Raw genomic sequence first — 19,452 nt, forward strand, 5'->3', positions numbered from 1 at the left:
CAGCATAGAGATGATAGTTGAAGCTGTGGGAGCGAATGAATTCACCAAGGGAGTAAGTGTAGATAGAGAACAGAAGGGGACCAAGAACTGACCTTTGAGGAACTAATACCAATGATTGATTGATTTTCTCCACAACAGGGTCCAAGTGCTTAGGGGCCATGGAAGTGTTGAAGTGGCATTCAAGAGGGATATAATGAGGTGCCATGCCTGACCCCTAAGCACCCTAAATAGCAATAAACTGACCTGAATTTTTTTAATGGTATTTGTTAAACAATTACTATGTGCCAGTGTTCGGCACAGAGTAGCTTCTCAATAAATACCACTCACTTATTGTTGAAATCCCAACCAGGATAGAGGCCTGGAGAAGCTAAAAAAGGTCATTTCCCCATTGAAAATTCCAGGTCCTGCCTGACTGCACAGAACAATCAGACATCTCCCGCTTCAAAGCCCTAGAAGGCACACCTCCGCCAAGAGGCTTTCCCAGACTAAGCCCCCCCTTTTCTCAGCTCCCCCTCCCCTCTGCATCGTTCTGACTCGTTCCCTTTGCTCTACCTCCTCTCCCCGCCCCACAGCACTTGTGTATATATGTATATATTTATAATTCTATTTATCTGTCAACCTTCATATCAAGCAAAAACTCTTCACTATTGGCTTCAAAGCTCTCCATCCCCGTGCCCACTCCTACCTCACCTTCCTTCTTTCCTTCTACAGCCCAGCCACACACTCTGCTCCTCTGCTACTAACGTCCTCACCGGGCCTCATTCTCACCTGTCCTGCCATCGACCCCTGGCCCATTTCCTACCTCTGGCCTGGAATACCCTCCTTCCTCACATCCGCCAAACTAGCAGAAACTAGAAAAGCAGCTTGGCTCAGTGGAAAGAGCTCTTAGAACAGTGCTTGGCACATAGTAAGCATAAGCACTTAATAAATGCCGTCATTATTATTATTATTATTACTGAAAGCTTACCTCCTCCAGGAGGCCTTCCCAGATTGAGCTACCCTTTTCCTCTGATCCTCCACCCCTCCCCATTACCCCTACTCCCCCCCTCAGCTGTACCCCCTCCCTTTCCCATAGCACTTGTGTATATATGTACATATTTATTATTCCATTTATTTTATTAATGATGTGTATATATCTAATTCTATTTATTTATATTGATGCTATTGATGCCTGTCTACTTGTTTTGTTGTCTGTCTCCCGCCTTGTAGACTGTGAGCCCCTTGTTGGGTAGGGATTGTCTCTGCTGCCAAATTGTACTTTCTAAGTGCTTAGTACAGTGCTCTACACACAGTAATAATAATAATAATAGCTATTATTATTATGGTATTTGTTAAGCGCTTACTATGTGCCAAGCACTGTTCTAAGAGCTGGGGTAGATACAAGGTAATCAGGTTGTCCCACGTGGGGCTCACAGTCTTAATCCCCATTCTACAGATGAGGTAACTGAGGTGCAGAGAAGTTAATTGACTTGCCCAAAGTCACACAGCTGACAATTGGCGGAGTGGGGATGTGAATCCATGACCTCTGACTCCAAAGCCCGGGCTCTTTCCTCTGCTGCTAATCTCCTCACCGTGCCTCGTTCTCGCCTGTCCCGCCGTCGACCCCCGGCCCACATCATTCCCCTGGCCTGGAATGCCCTCCCTCCGCACATCCGCCAAGCTAGCTCTCTTCCTCCCTTCAAGGCCCTCCTGAGAGCTCACCTCCCCAGGAGGCCTTCCCACACTGAGCCCCCTCCCTCCTCTCCCCTTCCCCCTCCCCCCCGCCTTACCTCCTTCCCCTCCCCACAGCACCTGTATATATGTATATATGTTTGTACGTATTAATTACTCTATTTTATTTGTACATGTATATTCTATTTATTTTGTTAATATGTTCTGTTTTGTTCTCTGTCTCCCCCTTCTAGACTGTGAGCCCACTGTTAGGTAGGGACTGTCTCTATATGTTGCCAACTTGTACTTACCAAGCGCTTAGTACAGTGCTCTGCACACAGTAAGCGCTCAATAATTACGATTGAATGAATATAATACAACAATAAACAGTGACATTCCCTGCCCACAATGAGCTCACAGTCTAGAGGCGGACAGACAGACATCAGTAGCCAGGACCTTCTGACTCCCAAACCTATGCTCTGGCCAATAGACCATACTGCTTCTCACTGTCACTGATAATGTCATTATTATTATTAATAATAATTACCAGTAGTATCATTCCACAGCCGCAGGGGCAGGGACTGTTCTGTGAGGGAGGCCCAGAAGCGTCTCCTAAATTCCACTGCCTCCCAGCCAGCGGCCCAGCTGCATCTTGGAGAGCAGGATGGGCTGACAGGAGCCCAGACAGGGGCAGGCTGCCAGGAAAAGTCTTCCCTGAAACCTCAGCCTGTGGAGGCTGACTCTTCCTCACACTGAGGAGGCTGACCCTACCTCAGACTGCGGAGGCCGACTTCTCCTCAGATTGTGGAGGCTGACCCTTCCTCAGACTGAGGAGGCTGACCTTTCCTCAACTTGTGGAGGCTGATTCTTCCTTAGATTGCAGAGGCTGCCTCTTCGCCAGGGGAGGCCCTGCCTGCGGGGCCCCTGAGGTCACTTCTCTCAATGCCCCGGGGCCGCTTTAACCTAAGGGGGCTGGGGCTCGGGCACGGGGCGGGGGGGTGGGAGGGTGAGAGGGTAGGGGTCCCCTCCCTCGCCCGCCCCAGGACTCCGGGGTCTCTGGGCCCAGAAAGCTTCTAAAGGTTGTGCTGGACTTAGGGGAGAGCGACGCTTCTAGTCTGTGAGAAGCAGCGTGGCTCAGTGGAAAGAGCCCGGGCTTTGGAGTCAGAGGTCATGGGTTCAAATACCGGCTCCGCCAATTGTCAGCTGTGTGACTTTGGGCAAGTCACTTAACTTCTTTGTGCCTCAGTTCCCTCATCTGTAAAATGGGGGTTAAGACTGTGAGCCCCCCATGGGACAACCTGATCACCTTGTAACCTCCCCAGTGCTTTGCACATAGTAAGTGCTTAATAAATGCCATTATTACTCCCCCTTCTAGACTGTGAGCCCGCTGTTGGGTAGGGACTGTCTCTGTGTGTTGCCGACTTGTACTTCCGAAGCGCATAGTACAGTGCTCTGCACACAGTAAGCACTCAATAAATACGATTGATTGATTGTGAGCTCATCTTGGGCAGGGATTGTCTCTATTGCTATATTGTACTTTCCCAAGCGCTTAGTACAGTGCTCTGCCCTCAGTAAGCGCTCAATCATCATCATCAATAAATACGACTGAATGAATGAATGAATGTATGCCGCCAGAAGTCCGTGTTGTAAAGCAGCACGGGGCGATGCTTCGCTCAGGAAAGGCCGTGCGGGGGAAGGGGGAGGGGGAGGGGGAAGGACAGCCCCCCCCGTCCCCCACCTTCCAAATGGAAACTTCAGCATCAGGGACCCAGGGGTCCTGACCCCTCTCTCGGGGGTCCAGGGAAATGGCCCGTCTCCTGCTGAGAACTGACACCGCCCCCCCTCCGGCCCCGCCCGGGAGGGGACTATGGGGTACCGGGGTGGGGAGGGTCTCTCCGCCCGCCCCAGGGGCAGATCTGCCCGGGGTACCTGGGGGGGGGGGGGCGGGAGGGGAGACTGAGGCCGGGCCGGGGGGAGGGGGGCGAGCGGGAGGGGAGACTGAGGCCGGACCGGGGGGGGGGGGGGCGAGCGGGAGGGGAGACTGAGGCCGGGCCGGGAGTGATGGGGGGGCGGGAGGGGAGACTGAGGCCGGGCCGGGAGTGATGGGGGGGCGGGAGGGGAGACTGTGGCCGGGCCGGGAGTGATGGGGGGGCGGGAGGGGAGACTGAGGCCGGGCCGGGAGTGATGGGGGGGCGGGAGGGGAGACTGAGGCCGGGCCGGGAGTGATCGGGGGCGGGAGGGGAGACTGAGGCCGGGCCGGAGGGGATGGGGGGCGGGAGGGGAGACTGAGGCCGGGCCGGGAGTGATGGGGGGCGGGAGGGGAGACTGAGGCCTGGCCGGGAGTGATGGGGGGCGGGAGGGGAGACTGAGGCCGGGCCGGAGGGGATGGGGGGGCGGGAGGGGAGACTGAGGCCGTGCCGGGGGGGATAGAGGGCGGGGGGCGAGTGCCCCGGCATGGACTGGGGGTTCGGATGTTCGGGGGTCGGGCGGACACGGGCAGTTGGAGGGGCAGTGGAGGCGGCCCCGCCTGCGGCGGCCGGGGAAGTTTGCGAAAAGTTTGTCAGCCCCCCGGTGCCCCGGTCCCCCCGGCCCCCGGTCCGCGCCCCCCGCTGCGGGCGGTTGCCATGTGACGCAGCGTCTGGGGCTCCGGGCGGGGGACGGGACGGCTCACACTCACACACACACACACACACTCACACACTCTCTCTGTCTCTGCGTCTCTGTCCCGGCGTCCCCGCCCCCTCTCCCCGCCCGTTGTCCCGTCCCGTGTCCCCCCCCACTCTCTCTCTCTCTCTCTCCTTCCCTCTCCCCCCCCAACTTCTTCTCCCCCCCTCCTCCTCCGCTCCCCTCCCCTTCCTCCCCAGCCCCGCTCCTCCTCCTCCTCCCCCTCGCCCGTCCCGCGCCGCTCCTCCCCTTTCCTCCCGGCTCCTCCTCCTCCTCCTCCTCCATCCCGCCGTCCGTGGCGGGGCATCAGTCGGTCCGGGCGGGGGGGAAGGGTCCCCACGCGTCCCCCGCAGCCCCGCCCAGCCTCCCGCCCGCATTCAGTCCTCTCTGTCTGTGTGTCTGTCTGTCTGTCTCCCCGTCTGTGTGTGTGTGTGTGTGTGTGTGTCTGGCCGCGTCCCGCCTCCTCCTCCTCCTCCTCCTCCTCCTCCTGCTCCTCCGTCGGTGGCGGGCTCCGGCTCCGGCTCCGGCTCGGGAATGCGCCCCGGGGTCCCGGGCCCCGCGCCCTGCGCTCACCTGCTGCTCTGCGCCCTGCTGCGCTGGACCTCCGCAGCCCCCGGTAGGTCCCCAAAGCCCCCGGGGCCCACCTCCCCGCCCGCCCGCCCGCACGCCTCGGGGGTCCGGGGGAGAACCGGGGAGGGGCGGGGGACGGGACCCGGGGGAGGGGGCGAGGCCCGGACTTGCATCATCTTTTCTGCTCTTTCCCCCCTGCCTCGATTGTTCCCCTTTTCCTCCGGCTGCTCCGTCCCCTCCCCACTCCGGGTGCGCGGCGGGCAGACGTGGGCTCTTTCTTGTTTTTCCGAACTCTCTCTCTCCCCTGCCTTTCCCAGACCAAAGTGAGGCACTGGGGGCTTTGCCCGGAGCTGAGGTGGCCCGGCGGGGAGGGGGAGGAGGAGGAGGAAGGAGGAGAGGAGGAATCCAGCGGGGATCTGAGTGGAAGCAGATGTGGAGTGAGAGGGAGGGGGGGAGGGTTTCGGGAACGGGGGAGGAGAAAATTTGCTCATTGAGGCCAGTCCGCAGCCCCCTTCCGCCCCTTTGGCCGCCCCCAGTCTCCAGGGCTGCCCCTCCGTCCAGTCCGGTTCCGTCCCACCCGTCCCGCAAAAACAAGGTCAGCCCGCCTGCCCGCAAAGACCCAGGCCCCCAGCCTCCTTGCAGGACCGCTTTGGTGTGTGTGTGGGGGTGGGGGGGTTCTTGGGGTTCGAAACATTTTTCTTTTTGACTTCTGCCAAATTTTCCCACTCGGACATCCAGAACAGATGTTAGCATGTGGCAGTCCTCATTCTCGAACAGAAAGGCTGACATTTGTTTCAGTGACAGGGCTGCTGGCCGGGGGCGTGGTGGTGGTGGATGTAAATATGCCAAGTCACACTTAGAAATTGGGTATGTGTCCCCGAGTGTGGGTATGTGTGTGTGGTAGGGGGTGCCTATATGTAGCGGTGTGTACATGCGTTTGCCTATGTATATATGTGTGTGTATATGTATGCGTGAGTGGAAGGGTGCCAGTATGTAAGGGTGTGTGTGCATGTGTGTACATATGTATATGTGTGCGTGCGAGTGTGTGTGTGTGTGTGTGCAGGGGCGTGCATGTTTCTGGCCAAACTGGCTCCAGTCCACTCAGTCTTCTAGATGAATCTGAGTCTCCATCGGACAGAAAGCTGCAAAAAAATGTGGCTCTCTACTCCTGCTGGGCTTTGAGAGGGATACCATTAACGTGGGGAGGTCAGCCCATGCCAGGAATGTGCAGAAAAAAAAATCCCTTTTTATAGCTGAAGAGGAGAAGACCGCATCAGCGTCCAGAGAAGGGGATGGGGATGAGGAGTTGGAATATGGGGCTGCGGATGAGGCAACCAGGGGGTCAGCGATTGTGGCCCCACTTCAAAATGTAGCAGACTTTTGCGGGGGCGGTGGATCAGAATCCAGCTTGCTTCGTTTTGTGGTAGAGGGATAACAGCGTTATTTACAAATGTCGGCCTAACATGCGTTGGCTCCCGGGGAATGTTCCAGGGAGTCACGGCAGCCTCTGCCAGGCTTCTGGCAGCTCCAGAAATCAGAACCCGGTAGCTGCTGGAGGGCAGGGGCCGGTGGTGCTGGAGGGCAGGGTCTGGGGAGGTGGTAGGCTGAGGGGCAGGGGAGACCCAGAGCTTGGACCAGGACCTGGACTGTCCAGCCCATTGTGAAGGTTGAAGCATTTGGGCCTGGCAGCTGGGTGTGGCTGTCTTGGAGCCAAGGGGCAGCAGCGAGGGCAGGAAGAAACTTACTGATCCTCGGGATCTCAAAGTGGAGAATGAGTCCACAAAGTGGGTGGCTGAGAGGGGTTGGGGTGGCACAGTTTTGTCTGAAGGCACCAGGTATTCGATGAGGCCGCGGGGGCCCCCTCCCGCGGGGGGCGGCGTTGGCCTGGTCCGAAGCTGGCGGAGTCGGATGTCTGGTTCGGTGGGGCTAATCCAGGGTTTCCTCTCTCCGCTCCCTCTGAATCTCATGAGTCAGCCACTCAGTGTCTGCTTACTTTTTACTGACAAAAACAGCCTCCTCTGCTAGCCAGCACCGCCATGGCCGCCGAGTGACCAGTCTGCGGTCTGAGGAGCCCAGGTCCGGGTGGCTAATAACGGGACACACTCCCCCACTCCCTGAGAATGGGAGCCGGCTGGGAGCGAGGGGCGGAGGGAAACACAGGTTAATCAATCAGAGGTATTTCCTGAGCGCTTACAGTGTGCAGAGCCCTGTACTAAGCTCTTGGGAGAGTGCAACAGAGTTGGCAGACACGTTACCTGCCCACAATGAGCTTACATTTTGGCCGTTCTATGTTCCTGTAAAAGCTTTTCCACCCAGAAGCTTCTGAAATACACCAAGAGGTACCCTCTGAGAACACTGAGATAGCACAGGTGGTCATCCATCAATCAATCCCTCAGTCCGTCAGTGGTATTTATTGAGCTCTTACTGTGCTCAAAGCACTGTACTGAGTGCTTGGGAAAGTACGATATAATAGAGTTGGTAGACATGACCCCTGCCCACGTGGAGCTTAATCTACAGAGGGAGACAGACATTAAAATAAATTACAGGTAAGGGAAATAGAGTAAGGATATGGACATTAAGTGCTGTGGGGCTGCGGTGAATATCAAAGTGCTCAATTCAAGTGCATAGGCAATGCAGAGAGGAAGGCGGATGGGAAAATGAGGACTTAATCGGGGAAGGACTCTTGGAAAAGATGTGATTGTAAGAGGGTGGGAGGAGTGATGGTCTGTCGGCTATGAAGGGGGAGGGAGTTCCAGGCCCAAGGAAGGATGTGGGCAAGGGGTCAGCGGTGAGGTAGATGAGTTCAGGATTAGAGGAGTGGAGTGTGTGGGTTGGATTGTAGTAGGAGATCACTGAGTTAAGGTAGGAGGGGGAGAGCTGACTGATCATCCCCCTCCCCTGCCCGGTTTTCCTCAGACTCCTCCGAATAAGCCCGGTGAGGAGGGAGCCCCTCAGAACAGAAACAGGAACCCCTGACCATTGGCTTCGAGGCAACTTATCAGTGCTCACTCACTCTCTCTCTCTCTCTCTCTCTCTCTCTCTCTCTCTCTCTCTCTCTCTCCCCCTCCTACTTGTCGACTCTCTTCTCCCGCTGCCCCCCAGCTCACACACTCCATCCATCTGTAGCCAGTCTACTCAATGTAACCCATTTCCATCTATCCCCTCTCTGACTCCTTTGCTCATTTTCTTTTATGGTATTTGTTAAGCGCTTATTGCATGCCAGGCACTGTACTAAGTGCTGAGGTAGATTCAAGCTAGTTAGGTGGGATACAGTCCACGCCCCACATGGGTCTCACCGTCTTAATTCCCATTTAACAGATGAGGTCACTGAGGCCCCAGAGAAGTGAAGCGACCTGCCCAAGGTCACACAGCAGACAAGTGGTGGAGCCGGGATTAGCACCCAGGTCCTTCTGACTCCCAAGTCTATGCTGTATCCATTAGCCCACCTCACTACTTCCCATTCCTCCTTCCCTGCCTCTCCTTCCCCCTTATCCTGGAACTCCCTGTCCCTTCACATCTGGCAGATCACAGAGGCTCATCTTCACAGCCCTTCTGAGATCCCACCTTCTTCCGGAGGCCTTCCCTGAGTAATTTATCTTCCCCACCAAGGGCCACATTGGTAGGTCTACGCCGGCTGTGTGCTTTGTGTTTGCACACCCACCAGCCGCACTGCTAAACATATTGATTTACAAACCCTGGTATTTAAGCATTAACTTGTGTACGTTTGCCTTCATCCTTCTTCTTCCTGTCTATAAATAATTTTAGAGTCTGCCACCCTCTCCTTGTGGGCAGGGGCCTTGTTTCCTCATTCTTTTGGACTCCCTCAAGTGCTCTGCCCCTTGGTTGGGGTAAGGAGGGAAGCCCTGCAACCAAGAGGGTCCTTCGTCCCCTCCCGCCCATGGGCAGGACTCCACATGGGCCAGCGATGGCCGGGGAGGGGGACAAAGGGGGAAAGTTGTACCCCAGAGCCCCCAGAATCCCCGTGAGCCCACGCATCTTGGCCGCATCACTGCTCTCCCTTTCTGGTGACCTCCAGCTCAGGTGGCGGTTGTCTGGGGTCTGCTTGCCCGGTGCAGGGAGGGGTGGCAGAGGGGTTGTCTCCTCCAGGGTCCATAGGGTCGGCGCCACATGCTGGGGGTTGGTGCAGGGCGGGGCAGATGTCAGGGTACAACTTCAGTCAATCAATGGGACTTTCTGAGCACTCACTGAGGGTGAAGCTTTGTACTAAGCGTGTGGGAGTTACCAGGGAAGGAAGGCGTAAGTTCCCTGACCTCGAGGCACTTACAGTCTATCAATCAATCAATCAATCAATCGTATTTATTGAGCGCTTACTATGTGCAGAGCACTGTACTAAGCGCTTGGGAAGTACAAATTGGCATCACATAGAGACAGTCCCTACCCAACAGTGGGCTCACAGTCTAAAAGGGGGAGACAGAGAACTGAACCAAACATACCAACAAAATAAAATAAGTAGGATAGAAATGTACAAGTAAAATAAATAAATAAATAAATAGAGTAATAAATATGTACAACCATATATACATATATACAGGTGCTGTGGGGAAGGGAAGGAGGTAAGACGGGGGGATGGAGAGGGGGACGAGGGGGAGAGGAAAGAAGGGGCTCAGTCTGGGAAGGCCTCCTGGAGGAGGTGAGCTCTCAGCAGGGCCTTGAAGGGAGGAAGAGAGCTAGCTTGGCGGATGGGCAGAGGGAGGGCATTCCAGGGGGAAGGCCAGGCAGACATGGGCAGATGGCACGGCCCAGGGGAGAGAGCACAGGGCCGGAAGTCAGGACACCTGGATTCCAACCCTGGCTTGTTTTGTTGTCTGTCTCCCCCTTCTAGACTGTGAGCCTGTTGTTGGGTAGGGACCGTCTCTATATGTTAACGACTTGTACTTCCCAAGCTCTTAGTACAGTGCTCTGCACAGAGTAAGTGCTCAATAAATACGATTGAATGAATGAATGAATGGCTCCACCACTTACCTGCTCTGTGACCTTGGGCAAATCACTTCGCTTCTCTGAGCCACAGTTTCCTCATCTGTAAAATGGGAATGCGTCTACCAACTCTGTCGCATTGTACTCTCCCAAATGCTTAGTACGGTGCTCTGAACACATTAAGTGCCCAATAAATATGATTGAATGGGGATTCAATCCCTGTTTTCCCTCCCTTTGAGACTGTGAGCCCTGTGTGGAACAGGGACTGTGGTTTTTTCTGTATTTTTGGGGTTTTTTTTTTTTTTTGGTGGTATCTGTTACCATTAGTGCTATTAGTGCTTACTATGTGCCAGGTACTGTACTAAGTGTACTATCTGTACTAGATCATCATCATCATCATCATCATCAATCATATTTATTGAGCGCTTACTATGTGCAGAGCACTGTACTAAGCGCTTGGGAAGTACAAATTGGCAACATATAGAGACAGTCCCTACCCAACAGTGGACTCACAGTCTAAAAGGGGGAGACAGAGAACAAAACCAAGCATACTAACAAAATAAAATAAATGAATAGAATAGATATGTACAAGTAAAATAAATGTACTAGATACAAGATACAAAATGTACTAGATACAAGATAATCAGTCTGGGCACAGTCCCTGCCCCACATGGGGCTCACAGTCTTAACCCTAATTTTACAGATGAAGTAACTGAGGCACAGAGAAGTTAAGTGACTTGCCCAAGGTCACACAGCAGACAAGTGGCAGAACCAGGATTAGAACCCAAGGTTCTTTGACTTCCAGGCCCATGCTGTTTCCACTAGGCAGTGCTGTTTCTCTGATCTGTATGTGTTGAATCTGATTATTGGGCACCTAACCCAGGGATTGGCACAATGCTTACCCACAGATAGGAAGTACCAAACAAATGCTGTCATAAATGAATAGTAGCATCCAATCCAGAGTACTTCAAACTAGAGGCACAAGCGAAACTCTGTCTAGGGAGGTGAGAGGTGGAATCCAATACTAAATAAATAAATAAATAATGATGGTATTTGTTATGTGTTTATTATGTGTCAAACACTATTCTAAGCACTGGGATAGGTACAAATTATTCAGGCTGTATACAGTCCCTGTCTCACATGGGGCTCACAGTTTTAATCCCCATTTTACAGATGAGGTAACTGAGACACAGAGAAGTTAAGTTCTTGCCCAAATTCATCCAGCATAAAAGTGGTGAAGCTAGGATTAGAACCCAGGTCCTTCTGAGTTCCAGGCATGTATTCTATCCACTAGGCCACTTATATATTATGTTAAGTATTATAAAGATTTGTATACTTTAGTGCTGCTGGGGGAGTAGTGTTGCCCAAGTGCTTACATCAGTCAGTTTATTCATTCATTCAATTCAATCGTATTTATTGAGCACTTACTGTTCGTAGAGTACTGTACTAAGCACTTGGAGGGTAAAAGGCAACAGAATTGGTAGACACGTTCCCTGTCCAAAATGGTGAGGAACTGCTGAAGTGGCAGCTGAGGTTAGATCTAGAGCAGGGAGATGAGAGGTTAGAAGCCTTCCCGGAGGAGATGTGATTTGTAGCAGGCCTTTGAAGATGGAGAGAGCAGTGACCTATCTGATGTAAAGGGGGAGGGAATTCCAGGCAGGCGGTGAGCAAGAGGTTGGGTGTCAGAGAGATCAAGACAAAGGCCAGGGAGTAGTCTGGCTAGGGAGGAACAGAGTGTGAACTGAGGTGTAGTGGGAGAGGATGATGATAATGATAATGATGATAATGATTTCTTGAGCACTTACTGTGTTCCAAACACTGTTCTAAGCACTGGGGTAGATACAAGATAATCAGGTCAGACACAGTCCATGTCCTATGAAGGGCTCACAGTTTAAGAAGGAGGGAGAACAGGTACGGAATCCCCATTTTACAGATTGGAAAACTGAGGCATAAGGAAGTTAAGTGACTGCCCAAGGTCCCGTGGGAGGCAAGTGGCAAAGCCAGGATTAGAACTCTGGTCCTCTTTCTCTGTGGCCCAGATTCTTTCCATTAGGCCCTGCAGCTTCCAAGGGGTTGCATTCACTGCAGAAGCAGCCTGACTTAGTGGATAGAGCTTGGACCAGGAAGTCAAAAAGACCTGGCTTCTAATCCCAGCTCTGCCACTTGCCTGCTGTGTGTCACTTCACTTCTCGGTGCCTCAGTTACCTCATCTGTAATATGGGGCTAAGAGTGTAAGCCCCATGTGGAACAGGAACTGTGTCCAACCTGATTAACTTGTATGCACTCCAACGTTTAGAGCAGTGCTTGGCACATAGTAAGAGCTTAACAAGTAAAATAATAATAATGAGAGAAGATAAGTGGGTTAAGGAGAGAGCTGGTTGAGAGCAGTAGTTTTTCCCAGCCAGGAGTCCCCACCACCCATCCTACCTCTGGGCAGATGGGCGAGTAAATCACCCAGGCCCAACTCCCAAGGAAGCTTCCCTCCAGCTGCCCTCACCCAGCCCACCAGCAGGTCTGGGACAAAAAAATTTACTCTTTCCATTTGCATGAGTTTTGGGGGGCTTTCTTAACCTGGGGGCAGCAGGCCCTGTGGAGTCCCAGCTCAGGGCAAAGCAACCCCTAAATGTGATTGACAAGCAGTGTGGCCTAGAGAAAAGAGCATGGGCCAGGGAGACAGAGAGGTCCTGGGTTCTAATGCCAGCTCCACCACCCTCCTACGGTGTGATATTGGACAAGTCACTCAACTTATCTGTGCCTGTTTCCTCATCTGTAGAACAGGGGTTCAATGTCAGTTTTCCCTCCTACTTAAGATTGTGAGCCCCATGTGGGACCTGACTATCTTGTTTGCAAGTAACAAATACCACAGTTGTTATTATTGATGGGTTGATTAATCATTGTAGGCTTGGGTTCTGAGCTTTCCAGTCTCGTTCACCCCAGGTCACTGAGAGCCAAGGCTGAGCTGAGCTGTAAATCGCTGAGTGTTTTGGAGGGGGCTGAGATGGTCTGACATGGAGTCTTTGGGTAGGGACTGTCTCTATATGTTGCCAACTTGTACTTCCCAAGCGCTTAGTACAGTGCTCTGCACACAGTAAGCGCTCAATAAATACGATTGATTGATTGATTGATTGACCTTGGGTCGTTGGATCCCCCAATCTACCACTCCTTTCAGTGGGGGTTGCTGTTGGAACCGTGGCCTCTGGGGCCACCCCCCGGGAAGGGAGCGTAGGGTTCTAAGAGGCTTTAGACTAGACTGTAAACTCGCCTCTAGACAGTAAGCTCATTGTGGGCGGGGAATATGTCTGTCTATTTTTATATTGTACTATCCGAAGCGCTTAGTACAGTGCTGTGCACATAGTAAGTGCTCAATTAAAAAATGGTGGTATTTATTAAGCATTGACTTGGAGAAGCAGCATGGTTTAGTGGATAGAGCATGGGCCTGGGAGTCAGAAGGTCATGGGTTCTAATCCCGGCTTAGCCACTTGTCTGCTGTGTGACCTTGGGCAAGTCACTTCACTTCTCTGGGCCTCAGTTACCTCGCCTGTAAAATGGGGATTGAGACCGTGAGCCCCACATGGGACAGGGACTGTGTCCAACCCGATTTGCTTGTATCAACACCAGTGCTTAGTACAGTGCCTGGTACATAGTTAAGCACTTAATGAACACCATCATCATCATTATTATAATTACTATTGTTATTATTATTATTATTATGTGCCAGGCACTGTACTAAGCTTTGAGGGGAATACAAGCAAATCAGATTGGGCAGTCTCTGTCCCACGTCGGCCTCACAGTCTTAATCCCCATTCTACAGATGAGGTAACTGAGGCACAGAGAAGAGAAGTGACTTGCCCAAGGTCACACAGCAGACCAGTGGCAGAGCCGGGACTAGAACCCATGATTTTTGGACTCCCAGCCCTGTGTTCTACCCACGAGGCCATGCTGCTTCTCATAAATACGGACTGACTGACTTTAGCTGCTTGCCATAACTCGTCCCAGGGAATCTGGTGCCTTGCAGGCAGCTTCTGTGAACAAATCCAGTGGGCCTGGATAGCTGGCGGTGGGGGTGACTTGTCGTCCATGGGGTTCTTCCATTAACCCCTTTTTCCCCAGTTAAGCCCTCTTTTCCCCGGCTCGCTCTCCCTTCTGCGTCATCTATGCCCTTGGGTCTGTGACCTCTGGACACTTGATAGTCACCCCAACCCCACAGCACTTTTGTACGTATCTTTAAATTATGTATTATAAATTATGTATTCATGTTAATGTCTGCCTCCCTTTCTAGACTGTAAGCGCGTTTTAGGCAGGGAAAACGTCTGCTAATTCTGTAGTATCATACACTTCTAATCACTCAAAAAATACCATTGATCAATTGATTGATTCTTCTTTGGGCCCAGTTGGGCTGCTGGCCACTGGAACCCAAGAGCTTGGGAGCTCATCCTTATTTTTTCCTTGTTTATTATAGTATTTGTTAAGCGCTTACTAAGTGCCAAGCACTGTCCTAAGCACTGGGGTAGATACAAGGTAATCAGTTTGGATGCGGTCTCTGTCCCACTTGGAACTCGCAGTCTAAGTAGGAGGGAGAACAGGTATTGAATCCCCACTTTGCAGTTGAGGAAACTGAGGCCCAGAGAATTTAAGCTACTAGTGCAAGGTCACACAGCAGGCAACTGTCGGAGCAGGGGTTAGAACCCAGCTTCTCTGACTTTCAGGCCCGTGCTCTTTCCTCTAAGTCGCACTGCTTTCCTGAGTTCTGTTTTTTTTTTTACCAAAGTACGTTACAATACGTATTTTAATTTGCCCCTCACGACAGCCTTGTGAGGTAGGGTTCAGGTATTATTTTCCAGGTCTTCTTCCTGGTTCCTCTCTAGGAGCCGTGCTGCTGGCGGTGGTAGGGAGCATCGAGCTGTCTCCTGGATCCTGGTCTGGATAGCTTCGATTCAGTAGGAGTCCTGTAGGTGGGCGGGCTCTGGGTCTGCAGGGGTGGGGGTAGACAGAGGGAAGGCCCGTTGGAACTGGGGTGGGCCACTGGGCACTAGGACCTGATCTCCCCTTTGGGAGGGTCTCCTGCCGAGGAGTTTGGGAGCTGCATGGAACCCCCAGGAGGTGGGCGGTCTTTCCCCTGTGCCACCAATCCCAGTACAAAACGGGCAACCTTCCAAGCCCACCCCCACCTCCAGCTTAGACCCCCAAGCACCAGAATTTTAGCCTGTGCTGGGCTTGGAGAACCAGTCTCATGGGAGCCAAGTATAGAGCTGAACCGATCAACCAATCATTTGTATTTATTATGTCCCTAATCAACTGTAACTATTGAACACCTGCTCCAGCAATAAGTATCGATCAGTAGTATTCTTTTGAGTAATAATGATGGTATGTAGAATGTGCTTACTCTGTGCAGCTGTAGATACAAGTAAATTGAGTTGGACACAGTCCTTATCCCATGTGGGGCTCACAGTCTCGATTCTACTGTGTACAGAGCACTGAACTGAGAACCCGAGAGAGTAGGCTAGAGTTGGCTGTCTTCCTCCCTTCAAAGCCCTATGAGAGCTCACCTCCTCCAGGAGGCCTTCCCAGACTGAGCCCCCTCCTTCCTCTCCCCCTCCTCCTCCTCCCCACCCCCCCCCGCCTTACCTCCTTCCCCTCCCCACAGCACCTGTATATATGTATATATGTTTGTATGTATTTATTACTCTATTTTATATGTACATATTTATTCTATTTATTTTATTTTGTTAATATGTTTTGTTTTATTCTCTGTCTTCCCCTTCTAGACTGTGAGCCCACTGTTGGGTAGGGACCATCTCTATATGTTGCCAACTTGTACTTCCCAAGCACTTAGTACAGTGCTCTGCGCACAGTAAGCGGTCAATAAATACGATTGAATAAATGAATGAATGATCTCTGCCCTCCAGAAGCTTACAGTCTACAGAGGCTGGAAAGGCACATTCATTCATTCATTCATTCATTCATTCTATCGTATTTATTGAGCGCTTACTGTGTGCAGAGCACTACTAAGCGCTTGGGAAGTACAAGTTGGCAACATAATGAGATGGTCCCTACCCAACTACGGGCTCACAGTCTAGAAGGGGGAGACAGACAACAAGACAAAACATGTGGATAGGTGTCAAGTCATCAGAATAAATAGAAATAAAGCTAGATGCACATCATTAACACAGTAAACAGAATAGTAAATATGTACAAGTAAAATAAATAGAGTAATAAATCTGTACAAACATATATACAGGTGCTGTGGGGAGTAGAAGGAGGTAGGGTTGGGGGGGATGGGGAGGAGGAGAGGAAAAAGGGGGCTCAGTCTGGTAAGGCCTCCTGGAGGAGGTGAGCTCTCAGTAGGGCTTTGAAGGGAGGAAGAGAGCTAGTTTGGTGGATGTGCGGAGGGAGGGCATTCCAGGCCAGGGGGAGGACATGGGCGGGGGGTCAATGGCATGGTTTGGAGGAAGAGGGAGACGTGGATGGGAAGGGAGGGAGTGAATGTGTGCATAGCAGGTAAGTATAGAAGGAGTGCTAGCTGATGTCCCCAGGTGGATGGAAGTGCTCAAGGGCACGGTTTTTTTTTTAATGGAATTTGTTAAATTCTCACTGTGTGACAGAGACTGTATTAAATGCTGGGGTACATACAACATAATAGGGTTGGGCACAGTCCCTATCCCACATAGGGCTCATAGTCTTAATCCCCATGCTACAGATGAGGTAACTGAAGCCCAAGGAACGATGATGATGATGTTGGTATTAAGCGCTCAGTATGTGCCAAGCACTGTTCTAAGCTCTGGGGTAGATACGAGGAAATCAGCTCACAGTCTTAATCCCCATTTTACAGATGAGGTAACTGAGGCAAAAAGAAGTTAGGTGACTTGCCCAAAGTCACACAGCTGACGAATGGCTGAGCTGGGATTAGAACCGATGACTTCCGACTCCCAAGCCCATGCCTTTCTCCTGAACCACACGGCCACACAGCAGACAAGTGGCAGAGCTGGGATTACAACCCTGGGATGGGGCAACTCCCGATGACAGAGAATAGGGAGGTTGGTGTTTGAGGGGTGCCCAGATAATTGGCCCAGCCTCTACTTCTTTTGGGCTGTGCCATAACAGCTCCTTAGCAGTAAGAGAAGCGCAACTTACACTTTCTTTCAGCAGTATTTACTGAGCACCCCCTGTGGTCACGGTCCTACAGTAGGCACAGGGGAAAGTACAATAGAAAGAGAAGATACTGTTCTGGATCACAGGGAGTTGACAATCTAATCAATCAATCAATGATATTTATTAAGTATGTACTGTGTGCAGAGCACTGTATTGACTGTTTTAGAGAGTACAGTATGATAGAGTTGATTGATACATTTCCTGCCCATCACAAACTTACAGTCTAGATGAGGAGACAGACTTGAATAGAAATAATTAGATATAATAATAATAATGGCATTTATTAAGCGCTTACTAAAGCACTGTTCTAAGCACCGGGGAGGTTACAAGGTGATCAGCTTGTCCCACGGGGGGCTCACAGTCTTGGTCCCCATTTTACAGATGAGATAACTGAGGCCCAGAGAAGTTAAGTGACTTGCCCAAAGTCACACAGCTGACAATTGGCAGAGCCGGGATTTGAACCCATGACCTCTTTCTCCAAAGCCCGTGCTCTTTCCACTGAGCCACACTGCAGCCGCTTCTCTACATAAGATATGTGCATAAGTGCTCTGGGGCTGAGGGGGGTAGGGCGAATAAAGGAAGCAAGCCAGGGCAACCAAGGTAGTGGGGAAAAAAGGAAAGTAGAGTTTAGTCAGGGAAGGCCTCTTGGAGGAGATGTGCCTTAAATAAGGTTTTGAAGGCAAGGGGAGTAATTGTCTGTCGGATAGGAAGAGGGAGGGTGTTCCAGGCCAGAGGCAGTCCGTAGGCAAGAGGAACAGTGCTTGGCACATAGTAAACACTTAACAAATACCGTAGTTAGTTCAATGGTGAGATAGATAAGATCGAGATACAGTGAGTAGGTTGGCATCACAGGAGTGAAGTGTGTGGGCTGGGTTGTAGTAGGGGAGCGGTGAGGTGAGGGAGGAGGTGTTGAGGTGATTGAATGCTTTAAAGCAGATGATAAGAAGTTTTTGTTTGATGCAGAGGTAGATGAGCAACCACTGGAGGTCCACTGGAGGTTCTTGAGGAGTGGGGAAATATGGTCTGGAACATCTATGAAGGAAAATGATCTGGGCAGCAGAATGGAGTAGATGGGAAAGTCGTGGGTTGGGTGGGGTGGGGGACAGGGTTTGGGTGGGAAGAAAAGGAGTTCTCATTTGGACGTACTAAGTTTGAGGTAATAATAATAATAATAATGTCATTTATTAAGTGCTTACTATGTGTAAAGCACTGTTCTAAGCGCTGGGGTGGTTACAAGTTGATTGGGTTGTCCCACTGGGTGGTCACAGTCTTAATCCCCATTTTACAGATAAGGTAACGGAGGCACAGAGAAGTTAAGTAACTTGCCCAAAGTCACAGAGCTGACAATTGGCAGAGCTGGGCACACAGTAAGCACTCAATAAATACGATTGAATGAATTTGAACCCATGACCTCTCACTCCAAAGCTCGTGCTCCTTCCACTGAGCCACGCTGAGGTGGCGGCTGAATATCCAAGTGGAGATGCCTTGAATGCAGGAGGAAATGCGAGCCTGCAGAGGAGGAAGAGAGATCAGGGCAGGATATAAAGATTTGGGAATCATCTGCATTAAGATGGTAGTTGAAGCTGTGGGAGTGAATGAGTTCTCCAAGGGAGTAACTGTAGATGGAGAATAGAAGGGGATCCCTGAACCTTGAGGGACGCCCATAGTTAGGGGGCCCACCAAAGAGACTGAGAATGCGTAGCTAGACATAGGAAGAGAACCAGAAGAAGGCAGTTTTAGTGAAGCCAAGGTTGGATGTTTCAGGGAGAAGGGAGTGGTTGAAGACAGCTGAGAGGAGGATTAAGATGGAGTGGAGGCTGTTGGATTTGGATTTGAATCTCTGCCAACTCAGTTATAGTCTACTCTCCCAAGTAAGTGCTCAAAAAATATGGTTGATGATTCATTCAAACATATTTATCATCATCATCAATCATATTTATTGAGCACTTACTATGTGCAGAGCACTGTACTAAGCGCTTGGGAAGTACAAATTGGCAACATATAGAGACAGTCCCTACCCAACAGTGGGCTCACAGTCTAAAAGGGGGAGACAGAGAACTAAGCCAAACATACTAACAAAATAAAATAAATAGACTAGATATGTACAAGTAAAATAAATAGAGTAATAAATATGTACAAACATATATACATATATACAGGTGCTGTGGGGAAGGGAAGGAGGTAAGATGGGGGGGATGGAGAGGGGGACAAGGGGGAGAGGAAGGAAGGGGCTCAGTCTGGGAAGGCCTCCTGGAGGAGGTGAGCTGTTATCAGGCGCTTACTGTGTGCAGAACACTGTACTAAGTGCTTGGTGAGAAGCAGCATGGCCTAGTAGAAAGAACACGGGCCTGGGAGTCAGAAGACCTGGGTCCTCATCCCAGCTCTACCAACTGCCTGTTGTGTGACCTTGAGCAAGTCACTTAACTTCTCCATGCTTCAGTTCCTTCAATTGTAAAATAGGGATTAAATACCTGTTCTCCCTCC

At 51.3% G+C, this 19,452-nt stretch overlaps 1 protein-coding gene across 2 annotated transcripts in view; it reads left to right on the forward strand.

Moving 5' to 3' along the window:
- Nucleotides 1–4,800: 4,800 nt before the first annotated feature.
- The window catches only part of MRC2 (mannose receptor C type 2), a 45,466-nt gene continuing 30,814 nt past the window's right edge, over nt 4,801–19,452 (forward strand). For both annotated transcript variants that reach the window (XM_038753663.1, XM_038753664.1), the window contains exon 1: nt 4,801–4,930. In XM_038753663.1, the coding sequence (XP_038609591.1) occupies nt 4,849–4,930 (82 nt within the window). In that variant the 5' untranslated portion in view covers nt 4,801–4,848. The remainder of the gene's footprint in view (nt 4,931–19,452) is intronic.

The sequence above is a fragment of the Tachyglossus aculeatus genome, chromosome 11 (assembly GCF_015852505.1).
Source record: "Tachyglossus aculeatus isolate mTacAcu1 chromosome 11, mTacAcu1.pri, whole genome shotgun sequence".
In the NCBI taxonomy this organism is placed as follows: domain Eukaryota; kingdom Metazoa; phylum Chordata; class Mammalia; order Monotremata; family Tachyglossidae; genus Tachyglossus; species Tachyglossus aculeatus.